This window comes from Lepidochelys kempii, chromosome 7, assembly GCF_965140285.1.
Source record: "Lepidochelys kempii isolate rLepKem1 chromosome 7, rLepKem1.hap1, whole genome shotgun sequence".
Classification (NCBI taxonomy): Eukaryota; Metazoa; Chordata; order Testudines; family Cheloniidae; genus Lepidochelys; species Lepidochelys kempii.
In genome coordinates, this window is record NC_136386.1 from 62151917 (window position 1) to 62168182 (window position 16266).

The 16266-nt window shown below is 41.0% G+C and overlaps 1 protein-coding gene across 8 annotated transcripts in view; it reads left to right on the forward strand.

Moving 5' to 3' along the window:
• Positions 1–6335: 6335 nt before the first annotated feature.
• KAT6B (lysine acetyltransferase 6B) overlaps positions 6336–16266 on the forward strand; it is a 188342-nt gene continuing 178411 nt past the window's right edge. For 3 of the 8 annotated variants that reach the window (XM_073353170.2, XM_073353171.2, XM_073353173.2), the window contains exons 1-2: positions 7830–8091; positions 14688–15581. In XM_073353170.2, coding sequence (XP_073209271.2) covers positions 14961–15581 — 621 coding nt within the window. In that variant the 5' untranslated portion in view covers positions 7830–8091; positions 14688–14960. Of the gene's footprint in view, positions 6713–7320; positions 7630–7658; positions 7774–7829; positions 8092–9539; positions 9743–14687; positions 15582–16266 lie in introns of those variants that run through there. The other 5 variants (XM_073353164.2, XM_073353165.2, XM_073353167.2 and 2 more) reach the window with 5 other exon arrangements.

The window sequence follows — 16266 nt, forward strand, 5'->3', positions numbered from 1 at the left end:
AGTCAACCGATAACAATTGGAGAGTTAATTACTTTAATGCTAACAAAGACAAGCTGTTAAACTGGTTCCTGCAAACACCATCCTCCTCCTGTTTCATCTAGACTAACAAAACCTAGAACAATTTGTGGATGAAGGGCCTGTACAGACCCCTGATTAAGGCCGCTTTCACTAGTTCTGAGAAAACAGATCTCTATTCATTTTCAGTTCCATCCTTCATCTCATCAACTGCCTTAACAAAGTATCATGGTAAATATGTGTAAAAACACAAAGCTGTGCCAAGTTCAGTGATACTGCCTGACACAGAGAGCTGGAATTTAAAAGGACAATCTTTCCTCTTGAGATTAGACAGCAAAATACTACTTTTGCACCCAGCAGTCAAACTCCATCTGCCATAGAGATACATTTTACACGGGGGGGGGGGGGGGGAATCCCTTAAAACAAATATAAATATGTCAAAATTTACTGCAGATTGGATGACCAGAGGCTACTGTTTTTTCTTTATCAGAATAGTTTTGGATCACACTTTACATTATGGTTCCATTTATAAAGGGTTAATAAATGATTAACAGGCGTTATAAGCATGTTGCAGACATGAGCAGTATGTGTTATAGAGGTTTATAAGCACATTGATCGATGTTATAGAGGATTATAAGTCAAGGTTATAAGCATCCTGTTGACCTGTTGGGACTCATAACAATTGATTAACCATTTGTTAAAACAGCTATTAATCACTTATTAACCCTTTATTAACTATTTATAAATGGAATCTGTTAGTATGCAGTCTGACCTTGATTTGGTTATGCATTGCACAGGGCTTTGGGATAATGTGCATAAGAAAGGCACTATATGATATAAACCTCACATTTCATTCTTCTGCTTTGTTTTAGGGAATTTTTGTTTGTTTCCTTGTTTGTTTTGTGGGAGGCCTGCTTCTTTAAAGCTGTGGAAACCCATTTCTCTCGATGAGGTACATGAGGTGAATCTGCTTTGAACTGTAGTTACTGTGGCAAAAGAACAAGGTTTCAATATGTGTATTTACAAGCAAGTGGTTTTGCTCTCTTTGGCTAACAGTTATTCTCTAACTGGACGTGGAAAGATGTTCTAAGGGCATGTCTACATTACAATACAACACCCATGGCTGGCCCATGTCAGCTGACTCAGGATCGCAAGGCACAGGCTGTGGAGCTATAAAATTGCTGAGAATATGTTCAGGCTCTGGCTGTGAGGTTCCCAGGGTCCAAAAGCCTGGGCACCAGCCTGAATCTGAATGTCTACACTGCAATTTTATGGCCCCTTGGCCAGAGTCCCACGAGCCCAAGTCAGCTGACACAGGCCAGCTGTGGGTGTTTTATTACAGTGTAGTCAGACCCTAAGGGGTTTGAACAGGGGACTAACTATCAGAATGGCTGGGTTGTCTTCTCAGCTCTAGCACTCACTACAAGCTACTCTACTCTGTGCCTCAGTTTCTCTATCTGTAAAACAGGGATAATAATACGCACTTGCCAAACAGGGCTGTTGTGAGGCTTAATTAATTAATGTTTGTAAATGAGATCCTTGGATTAAACAAGTTACAGAAGTGTGATTTATTATGAAGTCACTCTTTATCCCAATGGGATGGCAATTGATCCAGCACAAACATTGTTATTTTCGTATTATAGCATCACACCAATTATAATTCTTGAGCTAAGGCTGTGTCAGCATTTCTCCTGTAAACCCTTAGTTTCAGGGATTTAGAAATAAAACAAAAGAATTAAATAAGGTATCAGCAGGTGATTATTTATACTATCATCAAGGTTCTTTAAGTATAATGGCTGAGCTAGCTGATGTTGAGAAGTGAGTACTGCACATGCCCAGAATATACTTTCATAAATATTTCACTAGGCATATTTATTACTATTTATTAATTACTTGTGTGAGGTGAAACCTCAAGGCTGGGATCGGAGTTCCATTATCCTATAGTGCATATAATAAAGCATATCATAGATTCTCATACATAAGACAAGAAATGTAAAATCCACATTCAAAGGGATTGTCTCATATATATGGATCACTCTTTCAGGTTCAGTTACAATGCAAGTAACAGGCTGCAGAAAAGGCAGAGGTGAGATGACGAAGGGATGTTATTCCAGGCCAGAAAGAAATCTATTTCGGGGCTCAAAGCCACAGTGAGAGACACAGCCTAGCTGTTGAGCTCGGGCAGTGAAGCAGACCAGAAGATGAGATGTAGCTACAGAATCTGTGTATCTGACAGATCCATGGAGACACTTACACTTACAAGACCCCTGGACAGAGAGGTAACTTACTGAGCTCTTATAGCTAGCTTTATCCCCAAGGTCACTACAGCCAACGGTCTGAGTCAGGGACAGGAGAGTTTCAGGTGGAATTTGCTGATATGTGTATATGTATGGTCATTACACAATAAGTCTTGGGTGATGTGGCTGAATTTAAGTCAATGGGACTTTTGCCATTTACTTCAGTGGGGTCTAGATTTCACCCCTTAACAGCTCCAGAAGAGCTAAATGGAGGTCTATTGTTAAAATGACAAAACCTCCCCCGCATTTTTTTTTCTAAATTCATATAAAAATAATGGACAATAATGACTCCACAGAAGAGAAACACACTCGGTGAAGGACATGCCTTTTGCAAATTGGCAGCATGTGTATTTAGCTGATAGAGACCTCACATGTCAGAACTGTTGCTAATTTGTTAGCCTTTAGCTGATGTTTGTTTGTTTGACACAAATAAAGTAAAGAGGTTTAAAGTGAAGGTTGAAACTTCAGCTTCATCTTGTTTCTCTGGTTCCCTGAGCCCTGTTGCATGAATCCATCCTGGTGTAACCCTACTGATCTTAATGGAGTTACACCACTGATTAAGGCCCTGATCCTACTTACATATGGGAATAACTTTACACACAGGAGTAGCCCCACTGACTTCAAGGAGTAGCCCCTACATAGATTGCAGGATCAGGCCCTAATTTATTATTATTGTATAATCCCCAACATATGCTTCACACACAGGTCTGAACACAAGTATTGTAGTGCTTCAGATGAAGCTCTGAGATCAAATGTCTATAACTCTGTGGTTACAAGGATAATATTTCAGCCTGAAGGGCTTGATTGTCAGACATGCTGAGCATCCACAGCTCCAACTAAAGTATGTGGCCCCTGAGAATGCTCAGCACTTCTAAAAATCAGGCCCTGGCTACATCTTTGTTTGCATTGGCGTGTGTCCCCAACGTGGGCAGTGTGTCTGGATTTCTGCACTAACCCTAAAGACATACGGTACATAAAACATGTAGATATGTGTAAACAAATGTGTCTAATGGGACAAATGTAAAGTTTTACCTATATTTTCCGACAGAAAAACAAAAGTATTAGGATTATCATAATTAAGGGAAGGAAATTGACACAGTACGGTGAATTGAACCATAACATTTCCTTATAGATGCAGGTGCAATAGTATGCTTTTGATCTTGGATAGTATTTATTAGAGGCTCTCTGGTAAGTAGGGGGAATAATATAGTACATTTCTCCCTGAGGTGTCTAGACATCTCTCAATGCTTAGGGGCACTATTTGGGATTGTAGCTCATTAGTGTTAAGAGACAAGAGGGGGATAGTGTACTATCTTTTATTGGAGCAACTTCTGTTAGTGAAAGAGACAAGCTTTCAAGCTCTTCTACTCTGTGGAGCTCAAAAGCTTGTCTCTTTCACCAACAGAAGCTGATCCAATAAAAGATATGACCCCACCTACCTTGTCTATCTCATATCCTGGGGCCAACACAGCAACAACAACACTGCAAATAGTAGTTGTAGGAATGTAAATCCCCCACAGTTAGATGGGAGAAAACATTTCTTTACTATTACTTTTACTGGCTTCTGTCACATTCTTAATGTCCTTGGAATTTATATATATCAATTTAAAAAAATTGTTTTTAATTAAGATATGGTTTGCTTTGATTAGATCAAATATAATACAACATAGGGATCCCATATTTAGCTCACAGACTAAAATACATCTGAGTGGGAAAAATTATGTGCAAAATAACAGTACAGCAAACACGTACTAAGTTGGGCCCCAAACCTTCCAACACTTACGAATCATGTGAACCATCCTCAAGTTCATAAATCTGACTCCTTTAGGAACTTTCGCCCAATTAAATATTCCTGGACATGGATATTTTTATAAAATAGTTTTGAATGCTCCTTCTTTTCAAGTGCTAAAAAACTAGAACAGAACATTTAATGGTCTAGAATTCTGAAAAATTTCCTTTCAGAGAAGCCCTTCTAGATAGAAAAGAATTGGGGTGTGGTAAGGGGGGTGAAGGAGGAATATCTGAAAACAATAGCAGTCCTGTTTTTTATGTCTTTAGTACACTCTTAAATCCAAAATGGCCAAATACATTGTCAAGTTTTCCCCAGAGTTTTGTTTCCTGGACTGAGATGTGTCATGACAAGTTTCAGTCTCGAGATTTTTTCTCTTTTACCACCAACCAAGTTGCAAACGTCCTGTAAAAAGGGGTTTACAATAGAAATGTTGACACAACATTCCGAACAGTGTTCCAAATGTGAGGCCATGCTACAGCCCCTTTTCATGATTTAAAAATTTCCCAATAATTTTAAAACTATTTTTAAAGCATCACCAAATCCTGTATATTACACGAATGTGGTAGATGCTGAAAGCAAGATTCTCCAACAAATGCTAGATCAAAATACAATTTCCCACCATGTGTTTGTAATACTTCACTTGGGCAGATAAAAACAGATGTTTTTCCATAGATATAGACTGAAATAAAATTTTCACCAAGTGGCTTTTTGTAAATAGCCCACTCAATTTTACAGGGTTCTAAAACATCACAACGTAGCTGTCTTATACACAATCTGAAACAACTGACTTGCTGAAATAGTTGTAATAAACCTTAATATTTAGCATTAGTATGGAAGTCTAGATCCCCTGCTGATCTACAGAGAGCATCTACTCCCTGGGAAAGACCTTCTTGATTTATTGGAACAGGTAATTTTCTATCCATACTCTGAAGGAAGAGATCATTCTTTTCTTTTTTCCTCTGGGGTACAGGTACAGAGCCAGAGCTGAACTTCACAAAACTTTGAGGGTCTGTGGTTACAGAGGAACACCTGCGGGCAGCATTTCATCTACAGTGTGTGGAAAGCGAAGTTAGTGGGCCTACTCATGTGAGTAACATTAAGCATGTGTGTGTTTGCAGGATCAAGTCCCAAACTGGGTATCTGAAACAGGGAAGATATTTTTGAAAAGATGCTGGAGTAAGTTACCATTCACCCTATCACATACTACCACAGCAGGTAACATTCTATTATGTTAGACTATGGTGAAGTGTGATGTTTGCTAACCATAGCTGAGCAAACATCTGAAGGTATGAAAGCTTTGACCTGATGTCTGGCTCTTGCCAATGTCACTCAAGACTGCAGCATGAAAATGGGGGTGGGAACAACACAAGTGTAGCCCTCCCATAACCCCAATACACATTGAAATCAGGACACCCTGTCTCCTAAAATAAGTCCTTATACTAATCTCACCAGATAAACATCAGATTTGAAGGGAGGGAAATATTCAGAAATTGCTCATCCTTTTTCTGTCCCATTGGTAATTTTGATTGCCTCTAACACAGACCTGCCCAGAGTGGGGAAAGTAGGGTGCAGGAGACTCCCTCATTATGGATTGAAGCAATTTTAAAGCATTTTATGATGAAGGATTTTACAGTCTCTCTGGGTGTTTTTTTTTTATTTAAACATTTAAAATCTCTCTCTCTATATATTTTCCCTCATTCAAATGATCTCAGCAGCTTGAGAGCCCTGCAGAATGCTTTAAAATCACCAAAGATATCTATGATAACCATGTTCCACCATCCACCGCAACCAAAACACCCCAAACCTCACCCCCCTAATGCCTGGCATGTAACCCAGACCTAACCAGACTTGCACTTATAATCAGAAACAAACAACCCCTCCAACCTTCCTCAATTTTTTTCTCCTGTTTTTGAAAAAGCTCAATTTCCTACTTTCCAGCAGCAGACAGAAAAGTGGGGAGGGACCTCATCTGTCAGAGCCTATGTAGATTAACCTTTCAATTAGCTGTTATCAGGTTCTGTGTTTTAGCACCAGTCCTCCAATTTGCCTCCATTTAGCATCAGGAAGGCTTGAGGTTTAGGGTGGGTTTTAAAAAAAAATAATAATAGTCATTATTTGTTCTAATGTTTTCCCTTTGCTTCTCCACATCCTGATGTGAACGGTTGCAACCCATTTTTGTGTGTCTGATCTCTCCCCCACCCCTCTTTGTGTGTGTGTGTGTGTGTGTAAGTGTAAGAAGACGAGCCCCACAGAGGAGGAGGGGAGACAAGGTATTCTCTATATATTATTCTTTTATTCCTTTTGTAAAGGAGTTTAGAGAAGGTAACTGATGCAATCAATCCGTTAACTTGGGATTCTCTCAACCTCCCCCCACCCCCTTGTCTGTCTCTCCTGGCTGCGTTTCCTCACTGAGTATGTGTGAGGGGGAGGTTGTGTTGTTGTTGTGTTCCTGGCTCTGGTTGCAGCCAGGAGAGAGAGAGAGAGAGAGAGAGAGAAGCCGCGATCGCGTTTCAGGGGCAGCACATTCCGCAGGAACCGCTGCTGCAGAAACACACACAGCCAGAGAAAGGAGGTCATTGCAAGCAAAGGGGGGAAACCTGCACCAGAGGTTAGACTCAGAGGAGTTTATGTGGGGGTGGGGGGGGGGAATAACAGGGAGAATGCGGTGGGTTTTGTTTTGCATTAGGTGACAGGCTGCAATTTACCGTAATAACCCCCTTTCCCTCCTCTCTCTCTGTGCAAGGGGCTTGTCAGTAAGCTGGGTACTTTTTTTTTTCTTTTTGCATTGGAGGCTGATGCACGTGTTTGTAGACACTTATGCTCGGTAAAGCATTGCAGCGTCCCTGTGTATATTGCAGAGGAAGGGACGGCTGGGTTGGGTGGGGGAGGGAAGGCAGGGGGCGGCTGGCTTTTTGTGTGTTGCATGCGCCCACCCTGTACGGGTAGGTTGTAATTGTTCCTTAGCAGAAGGGATGACAGGGAAGTCCTTGTGCTTTGCGTGGGGAAACTTGCAGGGACCTGCATGTGGCGTTGGAGCTGGGAGTCATTGTGCCCCTCACCCCCTACATTCCGTGGTGCGGGCTGCGTCTGTGCGCGCTATGCCGCTGCTAGTGCCAGGCACCTCGGGAGGGTTGTGCTGAGAGAACACGCAGGGTCTATCTCGCCCGCCCGTACGAGTGGGAAGATCCGCGGCACGCGCATGAAGCTCAATATTTAACGCTGTGTATTAGTGTGTGTCGCGAGCCCGCCCTGAAGTATTAGCTCAGCAGCGGCTGTCGCTTGCCAGCGCTCACCTCTCGAACAAACTTCAGGAGTAGGCGGTGACTGTGGGAATGGGGTGGGAAGAAGGCGAGATTGACGGGTGCAGCAGCCAATAGTAGGGCAAGGCTGCGAGATTACTCGCCCCAACTAGTAATCGGCTGCCAATCGGTAGAGTTCAAGGCTGGGCCGGGGCTAGCCGGGTCCCGGCGAGTGTTTGGCGGCGGCAACGGCCAATGGTTGCTCACAGTGCTTCCCCCTTGACAGGTAGGCGGGGTTCCTTGGGAGTGAAGGGGCGTGTCCCGTGATTGGCACGCCCCACCTTCCAATGGGGAGCCTGGGTGGCTGCTGGGCGCGGTGCGACGCTCTTGCGGGTTGGTGATGGACAGCGAGGAGCGGCCAATGAGCTTGGTGCGGCGCGGCCCAATGTTGGGCGGCGGTGGGCGGGGCGCGCGAGGCTGGGGGGGGAGGGGGTAGGTAAGGTTTTAATGAGACTCCATTGGGCTGTAATCAGTGTCATGTCGGATTCACGTTAACTACAACAGGGTGAAACAAAATGGCGGCGGCTTAGGTGAGCCCAGCAGCAGGGGGAGCCCAGCAGCTGGGGCGGGGGGGAGCCAGCCGCAGCAGCAGTGGCGGCAGCTGCCTCAGCCTAGCAGCAGCAGGGGGAGCAGCAGCAGCAGCACCTGGAGGTTGCTCCTCCCCCTCCCAGTCCTGATCCCAGCAGAGGTGAGTGGTACCCTGAGAGGGGGAGGGGAGCTCTGTCCCCACAGCATCCGCCCCCAGGGGAGGGGAGGGTATGTCACACATACACAGGCACCGCCTCATGTGGGGACAGCTGCACAGTGATGCTGCCCTCCCCACCCACTCGGTCCTGCAGCCCTGCTAGATAAAACGTGCAGAACGTTTGTGCATTAAAATGGGGGGAGGGAGGGGGCGAGGATTTAAAAATTAAAATAAAATTGCACCCTTCATCCCCCTTCCCACTAAAGCATCCCCCTGTGATAACTGAGATTTGCCAATACATCCTCCCCACCCCAGGTGGCAAAAATATAATGCACATTTCAAAATAAACTTGCAACCTCAAAAATTCCACCTTGAAAACACTTAGTTTAAAATACCTCCCCAACCAAAACTTGCCACTTCTCTCACTGAGAATTACAAATCTCTTCCCCCCTGTCCCCTGCAAAAAAACTTTCCCTTTAAATTACTTCCAGTCCCTCAAAAATATATCTCCAACAAAAGCATCCACCCCAGATTAACCAAGGAGTCAAAATATTCCCTCCTTCCAGTCGCTGATGACTTGAAATCACTGTCATAGTAGTAGCACATTCAGTGCTTTAAAAATATGCAAGGGGGAAGGTGGGAAGGGTCAACATTTAGTTTTGTGGTGGTGGTGCTGCTTGCTGCTCCTGGTACTTGTTTCTGTCATGTTGTTGCTGTTTTAATATGTGCAGTTATGCTGGTTTGTGGGGTATTGCAGCATACAAACACTTCATCAGATCCTGATTTACACATGCTGCTCTCCAAGAAATTAAATAGCCCCTTGATCTGTTTCTTGCAGTTAAAGTTGCTAATGCCTCTCTCTTTACAGTTAAGTAAGGTTTATACAAGTACCAGTTCATTCACTTGTCATAATTAAAGGTATATACAATGTGAAGAGAAAAGAAATCACTGGCTTCATGATCTGAATAATTTTAGTTTAAAGAGTGTCTTATGAACTGGGAATCCCCCTGTTTGATTTTTCTTTTGTAGCTGTATTTATTTTGAGATGGAAACTTATGTCTTGAATCTTTAGTTGAGGGAATAGTAGGGAAGAATTAGAATTGATGGGCTGCATAATTCTAAATAATGAGCTGGATGAAAGGAGTGTGGCCAAGAGAGTTTGTTTAATGCAGTGGCAGTTTTCTCTTTTCTCCACTCCTGCTGCAATCCTTACATGACCCTGATGCTGCAGCAGAGAGCTGGCCTGCTCCTGCTGTCTATGAACAGAGCAAGTAGGAAGGAGCTGAATGAAATGGTACTTCATAGGTCACCAGCAGGTTGCACAACTGTCTTTTCTGTGTTTTCTCGACTCCCCCCCCATCTATTCTGTTAAAATCATATTTTAAAAACTTTTATTTGTGCATAATATTTAAAGCAACTGAGGATGACTTTGAGCTTTTTTTTTTTTTCAGATCTTTGTGTGAAAAGCTTGTTGTTTTTCTTATTAAAAAGAACAGCAAAATTAAAACATCTTTCCATTTAAGCAAACAGTTTGTTTTCTGAAACTAGAATTATTTCTGAATGATCCAGATACTAGTTTGGACTAAAGAAAGATGTCATCATTACAGGATTATAGGATTAGTGACTACACTCAAGAATGACATGTTCAGTCAAGGTATTCTTTAATTAGCTGTAGCCCTACAGTAGATTTGTTTTTACAGCTCGGATACTTAGCTTCATTCTAAAATTTGTTATGATTTTGCAACTATTTTGGATCTAGCCTAGTTTATGATTTTAAACACAGGCCAATCATTGAACAGAGATGTCTTTTTCTTGGACTGCAGAGTAAGATAATGTGCTTTCCAGAGCTCCTGTATCTGCATGTTCAATATTAATGTCTATATGTTCGCAAAATATATCCAAAGGATTAATGACTCCTAACCACTTGGCTGCTAAAATACTACATTTTAAAAGTAATCAAAGTTGCTATTACTTTCAAAACAAGGTATAATTAAGCATTTGAGAAACTGAAACCATAATACACAGTGTGAGGCAGCTAAACCCACTAAGTTAATGCCTGCCACCAAGAGACTTGGAACTGGTCCCTCCAAGATTATGGTGGTGAAACTAATCCTTGCTTTGTTGGAGCTTATGAAAGTCTTAATAGAATATTGCTTAATGATGATGAATTTTTTCTGGAACATTAATGTGGACACCAAGAAGTTTGTAGTAAAGAACACTATTATACATAATAAAATGAAGTTGCCAACAAACTTTAGGCCAAATAATTGCAGTTTTGAGTTTTAAATGTGTGTGACTTTAGCAGTGCTAGATAAGCATTGTTCGCAAAATTATCAGTCATAGCTTTGTTTTCAGTCTTACAGTATTCACTTGTTTTAATATTGAAAATACTCTTGGAGTCATATATTTTGCTGAGTATGTACTGGGGAATTGAATCTGAAAGACTATATCTGATTTTTGGTTGTCTTAGACTTGGTTTAATAACTGCTACCAATGTTTCTGATTTCCGAAAAAGTTTGTTTTTCTGAATTAAAAAAAAAAAGTTAAAAGTTCTACAACGTAAGGCAAGCCAGACACAAAAGCACTGAACTGGGCTATGTTCTGGGGGAGAATGTTTGCTATTAAGTATTTCATTTACAATAGACCTTTTTGGTGCCCATTGCTGTGTGCTTTGTCTAATTAAATACACGCCGTGACAAAACAACAGAATAACAGACCCATTATTTGTTAACTTTTTAAAAAAGTCATTCAAAAGCCTGACCGCACAAGTATTGCACTGTGGCCTTGAAGCTTAACAAACTCAGGCTCTGCTGAACCTCTGGAGCAAGTACATTGTAGAGGTCTTGCTTCTCCATTGAGTAAACCTTGTCATATGCAGTGGAAATTCTCCTGTACTTCTGGTGATACACTCCACCAGTGTTGATTTAGTAGGTGCTAGCATGCAGGAGGTTGTGTGACACAGAGGGAATTTAAAGTAAACAGGTAAGTGTACAGTTATGCTTAGCAGTAGCCTCTTGCTTGCATACGCCTCTGCCACAGCCATTGGCTAATAAAAATTCCTGTAACCCACAGGTTACAGTATTTATATTGATATGCTTCATCAGTATCCTCGGAGGTTAGAACAGAACCTACACTGTGTGGTTTGGAATTTAATGGAAATGATATGGTAGTTCATATGACATTAACGTAATAGTATAAACTTGAGTAAATTTAAAATGTGGCAAATTTGTATGACTCAGTAATTATGGTTTTGAGGGCTTAATTAAGGCATTGACCTTTATCCCCGTGGAAAATCCATGGTAGAGCCACACAACTCAATAACGCTTTTTTTTTTTTTTTTTTTAAAATGTAGCTGTATAGGAATCTCTTGCCTCTGCAAGGAATTCCCTCAAGATTTTATTACAGGATATGGGCAAGCCCTATAAAATGGTGTTAGTGTGACTTCTAAAGTATATTTAGTTGTGGTGGGTGTGGTGTTTTTTTTTTTTTTTTAACAGTTTCCAGGGTTCAGAAATGCTCAAAAATTAAAGTGTGGGCTGTTTTCACCCTAAAGCTCTCTCCCTGTTTGAGCATTGTAGCTATGTCTGAAATGGTCTTCACCCACAACTTTCATCCACGTACTACTTGGTTCCAAAATGAAACAGTATTAGAATCTTCGTCGTGTAGTTAACCAGAGCATGGGTCCCGTGAGTAGACATTCTATCTTAAACTTCACCCTGTCCACAGTGGAATATCAATTTATATTTAAACACTTCTAGCTACAGCAGTCTGAAAACTGTTCTCAAATGTGCAGAACAGTTTTCAAACAGTAATAGGTAATGTAGCTTGTGTACTAGTGTGGACTTGAATTAAACTGTGAATGGGTGGGGCTGTCTTTTCACTAGCCAGTCTGTTTAGATCAACAAGCTTCAATGTAGGAATCAGTGCAACATCCAAATCCTGTATTTTTTTTTTTTATTTGGAATGTCTTTTTATTCTGGCCAACTGTTGAATTTCTGTGTTTGTAATCCCAAAACTACTTAAGCCCCAACCAAAACTAAAGGATGACACATTCTTAAAATCTGAGTTACTGATCTCTTGATTAGGTCTAGAGCTGTGGTTCTCAAACTTTTCTTTCATGGACCACTTGAAAATTGCTGAGAGTCTTGGCGGCCACTTAATGTTCTTTCCAAATGTTGTTTTTATCGTTAGCTAATTATTGTAAAGCACTTTGGATAAAAGTGCTATGTAAAAAAACTTTTAAGTTCTTTGCTCTGCAAACAAAAGCACACAATTCATATTTTAATATCAGTAGTCTTACCTTTCTAAGGCAAAGAATGTGCCCTCTCTTCCCTGCCATGGCAGCTCCCAAGCTGGGGCTGGGAAGGGGGGAGGGGGGGGTTTGCCTGCTGCGGCCGCCACGAAGCTGGAGAGGAGGGGAGGGGTCTCTCTGTCCTGCACCGCAGCAGCCCCCAAGCTGGGGCTGGGAAGCGGGGGGGTCTCCCCCGCCACAGAGCTGAGGCTGGGGAGGATGGCCATCTCTCCCAGGCAGCCGCAGCCCTGGAAAGTCACATCTTTCTCTGGCTGCCGCAGCCTTGCATATCCCAAATTCCCCTCTCCCCCTCTTCTCACCCCACTGCCCCCTCCCACCTACCTCTTATTCCTCCCCAAGGCCACCACTTCACCTTACATGTGCATCTTCTCCAGGGTTTAGGCACCTAATTTGTGGAGCCACGCCTGCACGGCTCCACAAATTAGGTGGGTGGCCCTTCATTGTCTTGTGTGCAGCCGCCTAGATGCACACCTTAGAGGGAACTATCCGCCTGAATGGAGCTCGCAGACCACTGGTGGTCCGTGGACCACAGTTTGAGAACCTCTGGTCTAGAGCCATTTAAATTCATCAGTAACTGAACACACTTCCACTATTTAATCCTACTGGGCAGTACCTCATGAGACCTGATCTGGAGTTGAAACTTAAAGAAAGAAGAAAAATATTAGATCCAAAACATTCCTATTTGCTCCTCTTGAAAATTACTTACAACCTTCTGAGAAGATTAGAATAATTACAACTGCTAGATAAGTGTGACCTGTGGAATTGCAATTCCATTTTCTGGTAATATAGTATGCCATATACTCAATTTTCAGTTTATTGTAGATCAAGAATATTTTTATTTAAAAGAACAAGGTGAGCTTATTATTATTGGATAGACAGACTTGATTGCAAAAGCCATTTTTTTTACATGAGATATTAATATTGGCTTTGCACTTTGCCGCTGAGTCATTGTGTGCTGCCTCAACAGCTGACACATACATATATTTGTTTAAATTTAGATTTTTCTGGAGAATTGGAGAATCTTCTCCTTTTCAAGAGAACAATCAGTTTAAATCTTGAGGAGTTCTGTTCCATGTGGTGGTATTTATTATTTTCTAATTTATCTCTTATCAAAGTATTAATCCTGTCAAGTGGTGGTGGTTGTTTAAAGCTGGTGTATAATAGGGCATATCCTCAGAAGTAGTTGGTTAACTTTTTTTTTAAACACCTGTTTTTAAGATTTGAAGATTACGTCATGAGACAGAATGATCTTAACAATGAAGTATATTTTCATCTCCATTTATGGGTATATTTATTTGCTTAACAGCTTGACACAAAATGAGTCTACACCTTACCAAGAAACTATTTATGGTATTCTAAACTTCAGCTAACTTTGGAGGCCATGTAATCACTCACTAAATACAAGAAACTGGAGGAAATTTGTGTTTTGAGACAAATGCCACAGATAAATGGCACATGGTACATTTAAGTCAAGTGTTCTATGTGCCTTCATACTGAAAATAGGAATTATAAATGTAATTATATTATGCCTATCTCAGACTCATCCTGTCACTCCACTGGCAAAGTTCCTCCTTCCTAAGAATCTCTGGTATTGCTGGCACAGATAGGCCCTTGTTTTCAGCCCCAGAGGTGATGGTAGCTCAGTGGTGTATGGTTATCCCTGTACGTACTGTGACATTGATACTTGTTATGGGCACCATATCAGTCATATAGTGTTCATGTTTTGGTGGTGGTTGTGATTAAACTATATATAAACTAATTAAACAAAACAGGTAGTTTTTAATTGTTGTAGCCTGTTGAAAAGAAAGGAATGCTTGACAAAGGGCACTCATCAAAGGATTAGTTGCACCTGTTAGGGAATTCATTCTTCATTAATTACAAGACCATAGTGCATATGCATGGTGTTTACTTTTTACATTGTTCGGCTTCAAGAAGGTCTGTTGACCACTAGTGTTCCACCAGGAAAGATTTCACTGAATTGAATCCTTTTAAGAACTAAGCAGTGAAGTAATTGGTTGGGGAGTTGAGACTCTTAAAAATTACAGTTACACTGGGTATGAGTAGAAATTTATGCATTCTGTGGATCACTTTCTAAACGGGGAGGGAAGTGTGGAATTCTCAAACACATTTTGCAAATAAAGTGCTGTTTTTAAAGGTCATACGGAGGCTTCATTACTGGAGCATCTCCAATCTTAAAAAAAAGACACCAGAATTTTATTTATTGTTAACTTGTATCTGTTTCAGCACTAACTGTTTTTTCTTTTCTTTTCTTTTCTTCTCTCTAAAGCTTTTACCTTCCTTGATAAGGATGTACCCGTATCACCAGGAACAGTCTTTCTAGACTTCCATGTTGGTAAAACAATAAGGAATTTCAATCAGCACGTGTTTCTGTATCTCTTCTGATTCCTGAAGGATGGAGGATATTTATGAGAAGCTTCTAAACAGCATGTGGAATTCTCTGATTGTTTTACAGTTGTGAATAACCTTTGAAAGGTTTGTTAAAAGAATAAAGAGGAACCTCTATGGGTAACTTTTGGCTGGAAGATATTATTGGTCAACCATGGTAAAACTTGCAAACCCACTTTATACAGAGTGGATTCTTGAGGCTATACAAAAGGTTAAAAAGCAAAAGCAAAGGCCATCTGAAGAAAGAATTTGTCATGCTGTGTGCGCTTCACATGGATTAGATAAGAAAACTGTTTCAGAACAGTTGGAACTAAGTGTTCAAGATGGCTCTATTCTTAAAGTTACCAACAAAGGCCTTGCATCCTACAAGGACCCAGATAATCCTGGGCGTTTTTCGTCTGTTAAAGCTGGCACTCTTCCTAAGTCTGTTAAGGGATCTAGAGGAGCCTCGAATGAGCTTCGTAATGTGGATTGGAATAAACTATTGAGAAGAGCAATTGAAGGGCTTCAGGAACCAAATGGCTCCTCTCTGAAAAACATAGAGAAATATTTGAGAAGTCAAAATGACCTAGCAAGTATTTTCAACAACCCTGTCTTTCAGCAGAGATTACGGCTGGGGGCCAAGCGTGCTGTAAATAATGGGAGGTTACTGAAGGATGGACCTCAATATAGGGTGAATTATGGTAGTTTGGACAGTAAAGGAACTCCAAAATATTCCAGTGCTTTCCCAGCTTCTCTCCCACCCGTAAGCCTTCTACCCCATGAAAAAGACCAGGTAAGTGTGGAAAATGAAGGCAAATCTAGATGTGAAAACAAAATCCAAATAAATGACTGCTCCAGTTTTCCCTTGGTTTTATATGAAGTTGCTTGTTATCATCTGGAATAGTTTTAGATTAATTTAACTGTTTGTGCATGAATCTTTGACAAACACATTCTGAAAGGTGATGCCTGCATTGCTGTATATGCTACTGTGAAGCGTTTGGGTTGTTCCTGGTTTTGTTTTTTAAGATAGGGAAGAGGAGCTATGTGGAAAAAGGGTGTGTGTGCGCTTGGGCACTTCTGGAGATGAAATGATTTCTTTTTGTCACCTCTTCCACCAGCTTGATAAAGTAATGTTAGGATGTTGCTAGAATCCTGGCATAAAAATCAGTAAAATTCAAGCAGTTCACTACTTCGTGTGTATAGTTTTGTACTATAATGCATGGATCAGACACAATTTGTTTCACAACTATATTACTACTAATTAATAGATCTATTGTTAATACATTTCTAATGTAGTCTTAAGTCCTTTTTTAAAAAAAAGACTTTTTTTAGTTATTCTCAGCCTTAGAACTGTGGTTATTATGAGCTGGAGTTAATAATACATGCATTCTAGGAACTGAACTAAAGATGGCAGATAAATGTGTTGCTTCCTCTTCCTTCTACCATGGGATCTTTTGTGGCTCTGTGTCCTAAAGAAT